Source organism: Centruroides sculpturatus, unplaced genomic scaffold (assembly GCF_000671375.1).
Source record: "Centruroides sculpturatus isolate CEXI.00-Female unplaced genomic scaffold, Cexi_2.0 scaffold162, whole genome shotgun sequence".
Lineage (NCBI taxonomy): Eukaryota > Metazoa > Arthropoda > Arachnida > Scorpiones > Buthidae > Centruroides > Centruroides sculpturatus.
Window position 1 is genome coordinate 643,909 of NW_019384555.1, and position 16,704 is coordinate 660,612.

The following is a 16,704-nucleotide window of genomic DNA, read 5'->3' on the forward strand; positions in this document are numbered from 1 at the left end:
CTTTATAATGGGGGCCAAAACAATATTTTCTTTTTTTAAAATCTTACTACAATTATTATAAACATCATTGATATAAGGAAAAGCTTTATAATTCTTATCTTTTTTATTTTTGATATTAAATCTGTTTTTATAATACTGGTTGTGTCACATTTTTAATTTGTAACTGGGGTAATTATTCAAAATAAACTTATTCTCTAATTCTTTTAATTCAATTTTACTATATATATTATTAATAGTTCTTGTACTATATATATATTTTTTAGGCACATTATGTAGGTGTTCTTTTTTATAGTTTCAGGGAGGGATGCAGGATTGATAATTGATGGTTTTATTGACGCTACATGTTTTTTAAATGTTTTAAAAGAAAATTTGTCTATTTCATTAGTTATTGTTATATCTAAAAAATTTATTTGGTTACATTTTTCTAATTCAATATCAAATTTTATATCTTCATTTATATTATTTATAGTATTTAATATTATTGTATCATTCGTTATTTTATTATTATAAATTAATATGTAGTCATTACCATTTTAACACCAGGGATATTTTGTATTTTTTCATCAATATTTTTTTTATAACTAATTCAGCAAGTTTTGTGGAAACAATAAAAGAAGTGTCTAACCTGAAAGCTGTAATGATAGTCTACCGAACTTAATTTCGGATTAAAGAGACATACATACATACATAGATTAAAAATAATTATTAAATTTGTTTTTTAAACAACTTAAAATTTATTAATTTAGTTATAATTACTTGAGTAGTTCATCCAACATTATTTGCCAAGTATTTTTTTGGTAATATTTCATTAATAAGACCTTTGTATTCAAAATATTTTCAAAACCCAATACATCTGTCCTGTATTCCACAACAAAGTATTCATGGAGCTCCTCACATTTGTTGAAAGATATAGACCAAGGACAGCAAACATATGGCATGTGTACCCATAGTGATATATTGGGAAAAATATTGTAATGTTGAATATGATTTTGGTTTATCACATCTCTTTTTTCAGTTAGCATTTTTACATTCATTCTAATTAAAGTATATCAATTTCATTTCTTTAAATATTGTTATTTGAAGTCTAAAACTTTGTTGCACACAAACATTTTACAGATAATTATATTCACTACATGGATTGAGAACTCAAAAAGGTTTTTCATCTCTGATAAAGACTATCTTCATATTGACTTTCTTCAATTTTATCAGGTGATTCTGGAAAATTTTCTGATTCAATTTGGCATATTTCTGATGATGTCATCAAAGCCAACCATTGGAATTTTCTTCTAGTTGCCAACCAGTTTTAAACTTTTCTTTTGACATATTTGCTGGAATGTGGAATATTTTTGATCTTCAGACACCACTTCATGTTCAGATGTCTCCATAAACTTGTATTTTTAAAACAGTTGTTAATGGTTCTTAATAGTAGCAAAAAATAGCTCAATTAATTATAGTGATTGTTTGGTTTAATATTAATACATTGGGCTTTGTGATATTTATATATATGTATAACAAGTATTCATTTAAAGATTGTATCCCATTTAACTAACAAGTTGTTAAAAATGTCAGTTGTCATCCAGGCATTTACATTTGAACAGTAACCCATTTGTAAATGTTTCATATCCTCAAAACATCTGGGATATTTACTTTTTCCAATCACTAGAAATCTTTGTTTCTAACCTTGCATATTAGCACGCAAAGAATTGCAATATGTTCTTTCAGTGATTTAAATCTTTTAAACTTTCCACTATACTTATGAAAGAGTGAGTTGAGTCAAGGATTAGTTGTATTTTGATATTTATTTCAATATTAAATCTTTAAGCATAGCATATTCTAAGATAATTTCACTTTTATTAGTTTACATTGTTATCACTTCATTTACAAATTAGCTAAAGAGATTATTTATTTACATAGCAAGGTGTACTGATAAGACAATTGCAAGAACAACATTATCAACAATATATGCAACAGGTATTACAACAGCAACTTTTACAAAATCAAAAAATAACTCAAAATGAAAACAACACGGTTAATGATTCAAATAAAGAAAATTCAGATCAGCAACAACTTCATGAAAATGATGTACCTGAAAGCAGTGAAGATGATTCAGGTTTGATATTCACTTATAACTTTTGTCACATGAATTCAATTTATAGCAAGTTATATTATGCTATATGTAAATATAATAATATAAATTTTGAAGAGATTAATGAATTAAATTGCAGAACTGCCGGCTATGCCAGCTGCATCTATGTGGACCCGTAAAGATGTATGGGAATTCAAGGAGACAATCAGAAAAGAAGGAGGTGATGGTATTATTAAAGTAGGACATGGAGAAACTGTTACAGTCAGAGTTCCAACTCATGATGATGGAACTTGTTTATTTTGGGAATTTGCTACTGATAATTATGATATAGGCTTTGGAGTGTACTTTGAATGGACAAAAAATCCAGGTACTCAAGTATCAGTTCATATAAGTGAAAGTGAGGATGATGATGATGATGAAGAAGAAGGTTGGTATTATTTTTGAATATATCTTTTAATATAAATTACTCATATCTGTACATTTTCTATACACTAAAAAATATTTAGTCTTGTTAATAATAGTATTGTAAAAGTTATCAAGTTTGTAAGATATTGAGGGATTAAATTCAATTCATTTCACATATCATAGTTGAATAAAAATATTTTATTTGATTTGCATTTTTTCATAAAAGAAGTTATTGATTATCATTTTCTTATTAATACAATAATGCAATAAGAAATATTTTGAAAGAAATCAGAATAAATTGAGTATTATTAATTTACATCATAAAGCTAGCTGAATCTTGCCTTTAAAGTTTAAATGTCAAGTTCAAACAAACTACATATCAGTTATGATATGTAGGTAAGTTATACAATTTATTGAACTCTAAACATTGCACAGTGAGTAAAAATAAATAGCAGATAGTTTCTTCATTGATGCAGTCTTGTTTTCTAGGCATCCAGTAGGAAAATGAAATAGTTATCCCATTTGTCTGATAGCATAATATTCCAACTAGAAGGATCCTAATTTATTTTATAGAAAATTTGAATTTTTTCTAGTTTCAGCAGAACCTATCTTTTGTGATGCAGCTATACAGCTGGCATCTTAATAAACATTATATCACAATAAACAGATGAATGTTATGATAAAGTTGCCAGTTTGAATCAATTATTATTTTAATATTTTGATTAGTTGTACAGGTATACCTTGCCTTACGTCAGTAATTGGTTCCAGGAGAACGACGTAAGTCGAAAAACGACACAAGTCGAATTTATTTGTCTCCGAATGTATTTGTCACTAGGCTAAACCATAAATTACCATTCCTGGTTCTGTATTTTATTTATTAATGCATTTTTAATAATATATGGTTAATAAAAATCTATTTTAAGCTTACAAACAAATAAATTTTAGCTTTTAATATAGTACAGAAAAAAGTATTCTAAATTTACGAATGCATGNATCTTTTTTATTTTTGATATTAAATCTGTTTTTATAATACTGGTTGTGTCACATTTTTAATTTGTAACTGGGGTAATTATTCAAAATAAACTTATTCTCTAATTCTTTTAATTCAATTTTACTATATATATTATTAATAGTTCTTGTACTATATATATATTTTTTAGGCACATTATGTAGGTGTTCTTTTTTATAGTTTCAGGGAGGGATGCAGGATTGATAATTGATGGTTTTATTGACGCTACATGTTTTTTAAATGTTTTAAAAGAAAATTTGTCTATTTCATTAGTTATTGTTATATCTAAAAAATTTATTTGGTTACATTTTTCTAATTCAATATCAAATTTTATATCTTCATTTATATTATTTATAGTATTTAATATTATTGTATCATTCGTTATTTTATTATTATAAATTAATATGTAGTCATTACCATTTTAACACCAGGGATATTTTGTATTTTTTCATCAATATTTTTTTTATAACTAATTCAGCAAGTTTTGTGGAAACAATAAAAGAAGTGTCTAACCTGAAAGCTGTAATGATAGTCTACCGAACTTAATTTCGGATTAAAGAGACATACATACATACATAGATTAAAAATAATTATTAAATTTGTTTTTTAAACTATAAACGGCGCTTAATTTATATATATATAATACGCTTTTAATTTTACAAATATTGCTTATTAAATTTGTTTTTTAAAATATAAACGGCGCTTAATTTATATATATATAATACGCTTTTAATTTTACAAATATTGCTGCATAGATTTGCTTGTTAACATGTTTGATGGCTTGGAAGAATGGCGAATACCATTCGTGCCATTTTTCAGTAGTAAAAATTCCTGAACTCCATAATAGACGATCGTTTGGATTGTTTAATAACAACCCCAGCTAATATAGATTTGCTGATGTTGTACTCGAGGAAAATCGGTAAAGATTAAGATGTTAGGATAACTTTATTATTTAGAAAATGTAGAAAATTGCGGAATAAATAAAATTTCTTTCCTTCCTACGCTATCCTACGATTCCCTACCTACATTGGACAGAATGGAAGCTACCATCGAACTGACCTACTATTTTACCCCCTTTTTTTGTTTGACAAAATATGATTTGTTTCGTTTCTGTCACAGGAGACCTTCTTATTTATGAATAACGTCGATTGGCGTAACTGCGCTCGTTTAAAACTCGACCTACGCGCTATTTAAGAAGCAAATTTAATGATTAAAATGTGCGAATTTCTGCATCGATTTGTTTTGCTTATATTTTTTTTTAACCTGACAGAAAAACATGTTTTCGATCCGGCCAATCTCCACCTTTTCAAGTCCCCAGAGGAGTAGTCCGTTACAATGTTGCCCCTGCGAAGCGTGCTCCACCTGCAATACTCTCTGGTATTCCATAGACGTTTACTGCGGCACAAATCTCGGGCATCCGAAAATCCCTATAGCCAATTTAACGTGGAGGTCAAATGACGATTGAGTTATTCTCGTAATTGTTATAAATACTTTTTACGTTAGGAATAATCGAACGGAGTTTTACGCTCGATCTCATATAACCCCGGGAACAGTCAATTAACCTTAAATTGCGAGTAAAACTTAAAATATAGATCGTTCGACAGATGATGCGAAGGTCGTAAAGCTATTCCAACAGTTATAATAAGCTCTTTTATTGTTCTAGAATGACATCAAAATTGTGCAAGTGCTCCTCTGACGATACAGTTCGATAATAACGCTATCATAAAGAATATAGTCAACGTCATCGTCCCTTTTTTTGTTTTCATTCCATGGTTGTTTTTTAGAAAAAAAATTCGACTTTTAAAGCTATTTTCCAAGAAAATTCGTTCAGAAAAAAAAGGTTATTTACGATATTAAATTTTCTACGTAATATTTTAATAATAATTTAAATAGTAAATTCGTACACATGTAAACATAGGCCTTATCTCTGTAGTGGTGCTGTTTTGACAATCTGCTTACGTAAAAAAAAACAAGTTGAGTCCCCAAGGTTGAAATTTTATTGTCAACATCAAGAATCATAAATGTTATTCAGGAAAAAACCTTAACAACCCCGGGCTACTCCTACGATTTTTTGAATAAATTTTTATACAAAGTTCTATAGGGATTTAGAATCTAGAAAAGTGTTTCATCTCGACGATGAGTATCTTAGAACTTTTTTTTTCCCTCTCTCCTAAAGATTCTCTCAACATAAACAACCATTGAGGAAATAAGTACGTAAACAGGAAAGCGCATTAATATTTAAAAAACATTTATTTATTAAGTCGTAGAGTATTTATTAAATTTAAATAACTTTACTAATTGCCTCTAGCGACTACTGTTTGTGTAACTGGAAAGGGTGTACAGAGAATTTCTAGGACGAAGCCCGTACAAGGATATCGATCTCCACTGTTGTTTTTAATATTACAGAACATGTAGCACGACCTTTCCAAGAGCTAGTGAATACAACCAGTAGGTCTACTATTATATATTCTTTGTGGAAGGGTTACTACTAACAAAAATATTTTTTACGTTCGAAGACACGAAAGACGGATGAAAAATGCAATTTTTGGATGAATATTTATACGAATAAATCATTAAAATTCATATAACTCGAAAGACATGCCGTAAATTATGTAAGGGGGGAAATGTTTTAAATAAGTAATCCCACCGCAATCTTTTCCAATTTGACATTTTGATTTAATTTTCCTAATTGCCTCCGCTAATTTACTTTTGAGAAGAGAAACTTTTCATAATTACGGAATTCGTTTTGTCAATTAAAACGTTTTTCTTAACGTGTTTTGTCATCCTTGAAATTGTCCTTTTTTAAAAAAAATTATTTATAATCCAAACTAGTTACAAAATGTAGTGAAATTTGCAATTCTCTTTCCTTCGTTTCTCTAAGAACATTAACTAAATCTCAATTTGGTGACGTATAGGAACAGATGTAAATAATACAATTCGGCAATAAACCAAGAATCCTTTATGTATTTTTATAAGTAAATAGCTAGGAAAATCTAATAAGAAATTAGAATTTAAGTTGAGGGGATTTACTTCTCTCTAATTTAATCTATAGAATTTAAACACTATTCGAATTATTTTGATTGTTTTCACCAATCTCGGAAATTGTATTGCTTGAAAGAGGGAGGAAATTTACCTCGGATGTTGGTAACAAATAAAACGAAATCCGATAATACCGACTTTATAAAGCTATTATTTGGTATATGACCCATTACGAAAAATAACGTTAAAGTCAATAATGTTGAAATTGTAAAGAATATAACACAACTACATAAATAAGTTTAAGAGAAAAACTGTATATAATTCAATTTAGATAACAATTCCCGCTTATAAAGTCGTGTTATTTACTTAAATCGAAGTTTACGCCGTTATACCAAATCGAAAATTCTTTAAAATGTCTTCTTCCCTTTTATAACGTTTATTTAATTTTTAAAATTGAACTAAATTCTGTTTTAACACTACTTCGATTTTCATAATATTAAAAACTCGAAGATTACATTTTATTCACGGATTTAACGCTTTTTAATGCTAGTATGTAGCTCGGATTCTTCGTCAATCTGTCAAAAAATACCTCTACATAGCGAAAGATGCGTATAGATGCTTAAGGCTTTACATAAATCTAGAGAAACTTTACTAAAGTCTTTCCTACTTTCGAGTAAAGTTTTTGTAGAAGGAATTTAAAATATTATCCAAAATCTTTGCTTCGTTTTCCTGTAAATTATCGAAGAAAATAAAGGTAAACACTCGTTCAAATGCAGTAAAATATGCGATTCGTGTTCAGTTTAATGAAGAATTTAGTATTAAAACACTCCATAAAATCGTTTCTTTAAGTTTGTTTTTAATAAAAAAAAAAACCAATATTTAATGTGATATAAACAAAATTAAACTGTTATATAATTTATTTTAAATCTTTGGATATAATTTTAGAAAATCCTTTCCAGATTTTCTTAAGCTATTTGAACTAATTTTCTGTTTACTCATCAAGCGGTTGAAGAAATTAAGTAAAAATGTTTTAGATCTAGCAATAATATCACAAAGTATAGAGACGTGACTGGATTTAACTACAACATATATAAAAAAAAATAAATATATGACTTGGATAAAATGTAGACGATTAATTCAAGGAATTTTATAGAATATATATATGCAACGTGATTGGAATATCTTAAGTTTATTACACGTGTTTATTATTGTATATAAATTACATCGAAAAAATATATAAAATTTACTATTAAAAAGCTCAAATTTGAACAGTTTCCTGTCTTAAAATATGTATGGATACGTGAGCAAGAGTTTAATTTCATTTCCTAGAAAGGAATTAATATGTAAAAATAGAATTTAGCATAAATAGGGAAGTGTAATTTTCGAATATATCAATGCACAGATCTGTAATAAACTTTCAAACGATGATAATTTAAAGATAATGCAGTAAAAAATATAGATTAAATCATATTTTTGCATGGCAAATTGGACTCGTTCAATACATTATCCGCACGAATTGAACGTTCCACAGAAAACAAATATTAAAAAAAAAAAAAAATAGATCTGTATTTAAACGAGTTTAATTTAGGAAAATAAACATGAAAAATTTAATATATAATANTTTTGACAAACGACGTATAATCGGGAACGACGTAACTCGAAACGACGTAAGTCGAGGTATGCCTGTATTTTATAATGCCAGATAACTAAACAATATTCTGATCTAGTTTGATTATGAAGATAACCAACCAGAATGGTCTGTTAGTCTCTATTTATTTAAAATACTTACTTTATAAATTGTTTATTTAGAAGAATACATGATGAATTTATTTAGAATTAAGCTAGTAAATAGCAATATGAGTTTTTGTTTTGAAGACTCGAAAATACATTTCATTAAACTTATGATAATTACAAATAAAAATTTAAATTTTACTGTTTGTTTGATATTATGTCTTAAAAAGTTAAACAATTCAAAAATTTTAATACAGCAGGAAAGCAGTAAGTCTAATGTATAAATGAGGTCAGGAGAGCTCCCGTTGGTGATCCAATCTGATGTTTTGTATTGCTTTGTAATTTACTCCATATTTTTTGTAATTTATAACAATTATTCTTCATAAACAGTATTAGCTTACATAAATTAATTGTAAATAATATATAATCAAAAAATTTAATACCTGACACTAAGACAAAACAGCATTATAATGTGAAAAAAATTAATAAATATGTTTGAAAGCAGACAGATGGTGCTTCAAATTACTCATTTCAACTCCATTTTAATTTTATATACAGTAAGTTTTAAACTTTGACATTTCATATCACTTAAAATATTTTACCAGAAAAACTGAAATCTAAAAAATAGTAATATACAGTACTTGATGTTCCTTTCAATTATATTATTTTTATTTTCTACAAACTTATATCACATCAGTGAATCAATGAATGAGGCCAATGTAGCATATATAAATAAGTTACATTGAGTAGAAGCAGACTTCTTACAGAAAATAAAGGAGATAGTTAATATGTATAGTAGTGAGCCAAATCTTGTTATGATAGCAGACAAATTTGCTTACCAGAAATATACAAGCCTCATCCTCTATTGGAAATGCCTATTGGTGAATCACATCATCTATTTATATATACTCAAAATATTATATTTATCATTGTTCTATAGTAACTAACAGTGTTACTTTACTGATACTTTATGGTTATCTAGATAAACAATCATTTAACTCCTATGATTTATGATGCACCCTTAGCTCTCATTTGCCTGTTCAAGGTTAAGTTGTAAATAACACCTACAATCTGTCTGTATATCATACAGAAACTTACAAAAATATTATATGTGTGTAAGTAGTACGTACAAAGTTTATAAAAAGAAATCATGTAAGTATATAGGAGCTGCGATAAGAATGTAGAAAAGCCATATGCAGCTTGCAAGCCAGTTTGGCCATCTCCTGGATATATTATATTAAATATATATTTATTTATTTATAAGCCTACTATTAATTTTGATTGATAAATACAGGTAACCCCCGTATAACACAGTAGTTACGTTCCAAAAAATTGCCGTGTTATGCGAATCCGTGTTATTCGAAACAAAGAACTACTGTAATACGAAAAGGAGGGTTAGGTTCCAAAAATTAAAAAACGTGCTAGTATATTTTCATAATTAAGATAAATATCTTCATAAAAAATTTTTAGGTGATACATATTAATATAAATTAAACAATGTTTTCTTCGTCATCACTAAAAACACTATTAATTAACCGAGAGCGTTTTCTTTTTGGCAAGTTATCCTTATCCTCTGAGCATTTTTCTGCATTATCTTCAGATCCATGCTTTACCTTTTGCAAAATGTATGTAATTTTAGATTGCTTGCTTCTAGTTAAAAGGTCTTTATAAATTTCCTTATATGGTGCTAAGCACNTGGAAAGGGTGTACAGAGAATTTCTAGGACGAAGCCCGTACAAGGATATCGATCTCCACTGTTGTTTTTAATATTACAGAACATGTAGCACGACCTTTCCAAGAGCTAGTGAATACAACCAGTAGGTCTACTATTATATATTCTTTGTGGAAGGGTTACTACTAACAAAAATATTTTTTACGTTCGAAGACACGAAAGACGGATGAAAAATGCAATTTTTGGATGAATATTTATACGAATAAATCATTAAAATTCATATAACTCGAAAGACATGCCGTAAATTATGTAAGGGGGGAAATGTTTTAAATAAGTAATCCCACCGCAATCTTTTCCAATTTGACATTTTGATTTAATTTTCCTAATTGCCTCCGCTAATTTACTTTTGAGAAGAGAAACTTTTCATAATTACGGAATTCGTTTTGTCAATTAAAACGTTTTTCTTAACGTGTTTTGTCATCCTTGAAATTGTCCTTTTTTAAAAAAAATTATTTATAATCCAAACTAGTTACAAAATGTAGTGAAATTTGCAATTCTCTTTCCTTCGTTTCTCTAAGAACATTAACTAAATCTCAATTTGGTGACGTATAGGAACAGATGTAAATAATACAATTCGGCAATAAACCAAGAATCCTTTATGTATTTTTATAAGTAAATAGCTAGGAAAATCTAATAAGAAATTAGAATTTAAGTTGAGGGGATTTACTTCTCTCTAATTTAATCTATAGAATTTAAACACTATTCGAATTATTTTGATTGTTTTCACCAATCTCGGAAATTGTATTGCTTGAAAGAGGGAGGAAATTTACCTCGGATGTTGGTAACAAATAAAACGAAATCCGATAATACCGACTTTATAAAGCTATTATTTGGTATATGACCCATTACGAAAAATAACGTTAAAGTCAATAATGTTGAAATTGTAAAGAATATAACACAACTACATAAATAAGTTTAAGAGAAAAACTGTATATAATTCAATTTAGATAACAATTCCCGCTTATAAAGTCGTGTTATTTACTTAAATCGAAGTTTACGCCGTTATACCAAATCGAAAATTCTTTAAAATGTCTTCTTCCCTTTTATAACGTTTATTTAATTTTTAAAATTGAACTAAATTCTGTTTTAACACTACTTCGATTTTCATAATATTAAAAACTCGAAGATTACATTTTATTCACGGATTTAACGCTTTTTAATGCTAGTATGTAGCTCGGATTCTTCGTCAATCTGTCAAAAAATACCTCTACATAGCGAAAGATGCGTATAGATGCTTAAGGCTTTACATAAATCTAGAGAAACTTTACTAAAGTCTTTCCTACTTTCGAGTAAAGTTTTTGTAGAAGGAATTTAAAATATTATCCAAAATCTTTGCTTCGTTTTCCTGTAAATTATCGAAGAAAATAAAGGTAAACACTCGTTCAAATGCAGTAAAATATGCGATTCGTGTTCAGTTTAATGAAGAATTTAGTATTAAAACACTCCATAAAATCGTTTCTTTAAGTTTGTTTTTAATAAAAAAAAAAACCAATATTTAATGTGATATAAACAAAATTAAACTGTTATATAATTTATTTTAAATCTTTGGATATAATTTTAGAAAATCCTTTCCAGATTTTCTTAAGCTATTTGAACTAATTTTCTGTTTACTCATCAAGCGGTTGAAGAAATTAAGTAAAAATGTTTTAGATCTAGCAATAATATCACAAAGTATAGAGACGTGACTGGATTTAACTACAACATATATAAAAAAAAATAAATATATGACTTGGATAAAATGTAGACGATTAATTCAAGGAATTTTATAGAATATATATATGCAACGTGATTGGAATATCTTAAGTTTATTACACGTGTTTATTATTGTATATAAATTACATCGAAAAAATATATAAAATTTACTATTAAAAAGCTCAAATTTGAACAGTTTCCTGTCTTAAAATATGTATGGATACGTGAGCAAGAGTTTAATTTCATTTCCTAGAAAGGAATTAATATGTAAAAATAGAATTTAGCATAAATAGGGAAGTGTAATTTTCGAATATATCAATGCACAGATCTGTAATAAACTTTCAAACGATGATAATTTAAAGATAATGCAGTAAAAAATATAGATTAAATCATATTTTTGCATGGCAAATTGGACTCGTTCAATACATTATCCGCACGAATTGAACGTTCCACAGAAAACAAATATTAAAAAAAAAAAAAAATAGATCTGTATTTAAACGAGTTTAATTTAGGAAAATAAACATGAAAAATTTAATATATAATAATTTTAAAGTAAAATTTAGCGATTAGACTTCATTTTTTATATGAATTATTTATCAAATTTTAAATTTTATATACATTTTTAATAGAGTATTATGATTTATTCATCAATTACATTATCGATTGGCATCCTCCCTCTTCGAATATTTGTCCGATCAAATTAAAAAAAAAAAAACCTTTATTTTAAATGATAAATATTTAAATGTTTATAGGAAAATAATATATTTAATAACATTCTTTAATAAAGAATAATAATAGAGTTTTTGCTTGTGTAGTTCTTACATCATCTAACAAATAAGATGCTTTTCAATACGAACAGATCCCCCACACATTGAAGTTTTATATTTCAATTTCTCGAGCATCAAAGACGAATTTATCTATCTTTAAATATTAAAAATCTTCTCTCCGATTTAATATTAATACTTGTTTTTTTATTAATATAATATTTCCTTCGGGTAAAATTTACTCATACAGTCTTTACATGCATTATTCACGCATTAATTTTATAAGTTCAGTGGTCGCTCGTTTCGATTTCAGTCGTTTGTATTCTAATTCTTGAATATTTCATTAAGACACAAGATTTGATGATAGAATAAAAAAGAAAAACATAATATTTTTCAGTGTAAAAAAATAAAAATGGAGTGAAGAATTTGATTGCATTCACGATAAGATTCTTCACCCATGATTTTTTATTTTGCCAAGATAGAGAAATGATTAGGGCAGCAATGATTTAGGGGCAACAATGATATAGGGATAACAACAGTGAGTAACAACAAGGAAATAGGGAAATAATGATGTAGGGGTAACAACAATGATATTGTTGCCCTACATCATTATTTCTCTATAATGATGTAGAGGCAAGAATTATGATTAGACATGATAGAGGCAACAACAATGATTAGGGTGATTAGGGCAACGATTGTCATCATTTTATCACGATAAGGGCAATTCGCACCTGAGAATTACCCATGTTCGATAGGGTAATTATAGAAAAATCTTCGAATTTTTGAGATTAGAACGAAAGAAACATCCGAGTTAAAAATATTTTTCCTGTCAAAATTCATTCAAACATATTTAATATTAAAGCGGATAGCATATTTACTTCGGGGCAAAAATCTATCTGGAGAAGAACCTAGTTGATAATTCTCTAACTTTTCCATCAACTGATATGAAAAATATTTATTATTTTTTTTTCAAGATAAACGAAATTCCTAATGTTAGATTGGCCGGAATTTGATTAGAAAAAAGGTATTAAAATAATAATAATAATAATAATAATAATAATAATAATTCGTCGGATAGNATTGTATACAAAATATAAATATTTTTTATTTTACTGGTAATTTTTAGAAAATGAACAAGGAAATCATAAAGAAATTGAAGGAAATCTGGAGTCGGGTCTCTCTCTTACAAATCGTTCATTAACTAGTGTAATTATACCTGTTTATAGAAGGGACTGTCACGAAGAAGTGTATGCAGGCAGCCACGTTTATCCCGGACAAGGTATCTATTTATTGAAATTTGATAATTCTTATTCATTGTGGCGTTCGAAAACTCTCTACTATCGTGTTTATTATACACGGTGAAACACTCCATTCATCTAGATAAAACATAAGTAACTTTAGTAAATGTCTACAGAAATCCAAAAGCGGTGGATGATTTTTATCTACAAAATGGACCGTGAAGCAGTTGTTAAAGCATATTCAATGTATTATGTATAAAGTGACTAGAAGCTATTGTTGTATAAATTAATGTTATCACTTCTCACATGAAAATTTTAATTACTGATCAGTCTTCCCATCATTATTTATTATTAGAAAATTGAACTATTTCTACAGAAAAAGCTTAAGATTATTATAGAAAAAAAATGAAATTTCCAGGTAAGAATCAAGGTTATCTCTTCTGCGTTATAGAATTCATTATTCATGTATAAAATATTGTCATTTTAAATTATTCCTATTAAAGTTGTTTATAGTTAATGATACATATAATTAAAAAGTTGTTTCATCATTATTATACTGAATAGAAAATTTTTTACCATAAAATCAAGTCATTTTCACAATTTAAACCATTGATATGGTAAAATTCTAAAAACCGTGAATTAGGACAAATATTTTGCAAAATACTTTTAAANAAAAAATTTAATTTATTCTTCTCATTATGTAATTATCTTTTTCACAAATTTATATAGAAAGCTTATAGGCTTAAATTTATCTTTGATTGTTAAATAAAATATGGCTTTGAAAGATTTTTTCACATCCTATTGTTAAAATATAAACTGCTTTGGATATATCAGCTCTGAGCACTTTGTATAAACTCTGATAAAATAAAAAAATGCAAAAATTTTATTGTCATATATTTGTTCCTTTTACATATATTTTTATTTGACACAAAAATACCAATAATTAGAAATTATTTATATTTACAAAATGGAATTTTTCAGGTAATACATCCTATTCTTGTCTTTTAATAACTTGTAAATGAAAATAGACATTAAGTGATTCTAGAATGGACTACATACACCCACAACTGCCATAAAAGATTGGGCTATAATTTGGATATAATGATTGTAATTAGAAGTGAATTTGACACTAGAGGGAGGCGTTAGGTGTCATCTTGTATTAAAATTAATAATTAAATAATTTAGATTAAACTGGAAGAAAAGAATTGGCCAAAGCAGGACTCGAACCTGCAACTTTCGCCTACCGTGCAAATGCATTGCCGGTTATGCTAACCAGACCTCCAATCCGATCTCCTCTTCCAGTATATATAAGTGTAACACATAACCATCATCAGTTGTTACGAGATTGGACCAGAGATCCGGGTAGCGTAACTGACAACGCGTCCGCACAGTAAGCGGGAGTTGCGGGTTCGAGTCCTACTTTGGACAGATCCTTTTCTTCCAGTTTAAATTATTTAATTAAAAATTATAATTATTAATTTTAATACAAAATGGCATCTAACCCCTCCCTCTAGCGTCAAATTCATTTCTAATTACAATCATTATGTCCAAATTATAGCCCAATCTTTTATGGGAGTTGTGGGTGTATATTTGCTTAGTATCAGGTTTCTGTTGATGTTTATATTTCTAGAAGGGACTATCTGAAGAATTAATTTGACATCAAATTGTACAGAATTTCTAGAAAACTACTAGAAATCCTGTATAATTTACTTGTAGAAAACAAAAATTTTATTCAGTAATACATTTTAGGTTAGCAGTTTTCAGAATGAAGTAAAGAAACTACCAATTTTTTTTTTTAGTTTCTAAGTTATTGATTTTAAGTTATTTGAATTTTACTAAAAATTGTGTTGTTCAATAATTTTAATGAAATTTATTATTCAAAATACTTTTTATGATCAGCTAAAAGAAATTAGGCTAAGAACATTAAACAAAGTTAATTAAGGATATAATAAAGCAATCTGACAAGACAAATTTTATCGAAAAATAAGTGTATATTTAGTACCTTTGTTTTTTTTTTTATAATTCCATGTAGTATAATCAGTTGGTATTATCTGAAAACCTTGCTGATGTTATGTTGATCGCTTTTGTAAATATAGAATTAATATCTGAACATTAATTTTCACCAGTTAAAATTTGATAGATTTAGTAATTGCAATTTTTATGGACTTATTTGAAAAGGAAAATTATGATACAGAAATGTAAGTTATAAACATCTTTGTGATAAATGTAGTCTGCTGTTTCAAAAAATACATACATATTACCTGCAGTGAGTTTGAGATTGTTTCATTTATTAAATAAAAATATCAGAGAAGAAAAAATGGTACAAGTCTTTATTTTATATATGAAAGCCTTATAAAATATTTCAGTTAAGGCTAAATAACAAAACATAATAATATAAACACAGTAGATTTAACATTCAGCTTTAATATCAATCAAAATTTATAATTTAAAACCTTTTAAATGCAATATAATCATACAAATTTTAGTTTTATAATAAAGTTTATAAATAATAATTAACAAGTAAATATTAAACATATTTTTTATAACATCTGAAAGCACTAAAAAATATTCAAATATTTTATAATTATGTAATGTCACTATTTAAATTTTTTCTTTAAATGCTTCTGTACAAATAATTTTATAATTGATATACATTTTATAAATCCAAATGATTTTGTTGATTTTACTCGGTTGTTTTTATGATTAAAATTATGCAACATCCTTAATATATCTATATAATAAATTTAAAAAGTACAGAAATAAACTTTTATTACACATTTATATATTTTTCTTTTTTAAAAATCTCAAAGATTACTTTATAACACTTAGGCTGTGTACACACTAGGCGTTTTTAAACGCGCGTTAGCTCGGCGTTCGACGAGCGTTTGTGGAGCGTACGCACTGGCTCAGTTTGGAAATGGATGTGAAAGTAATTGATTGTGTGTGCCTCCTCCATCGTCTCTATAAAAGACGATGGCAGACACAAAGAGAATTTTGGGTGCGCCCAATATTACGAGATAGACTAACGCATGGAATGTTTGCGACGTTGTATCCAAAACTAAGACAAA

The 16,704-nt window shown here is 27.3% G+C and overlaps 1 protein-coding gene across 1 annotated transcript in view; it reads left to right on the plus strand.

Annotated features, from left to right (window-relative positions):
* Positions 1-13,795, plus strand: part of LOC111623805 (Golgi resident protein GCP60-like) — a 21,991-nt gene extending 8,196 nt beyond the window's left edge. Inside the window, exons 4-6 of the mRNA XM_023366506.1 lie at positions 1,915-2,110; positions 2,226-2,513; positions 13,525-13,795. Coding sequence (XP_023222274.1) covers positions 1,915-2,110; positions 2,226-2,513; positions 13,525-13,760 — 720 coding nt within the window. The 3' untranslated portion in view covers positions 13,761-13,795. The remainder of the gene's footprint in view (positions 1-1,914; positions 2,111-2,225; positions 2,514-13,524) is intronic.
* Positions 13,796-16,704: the final 2,909 nt, after the last annotated feature.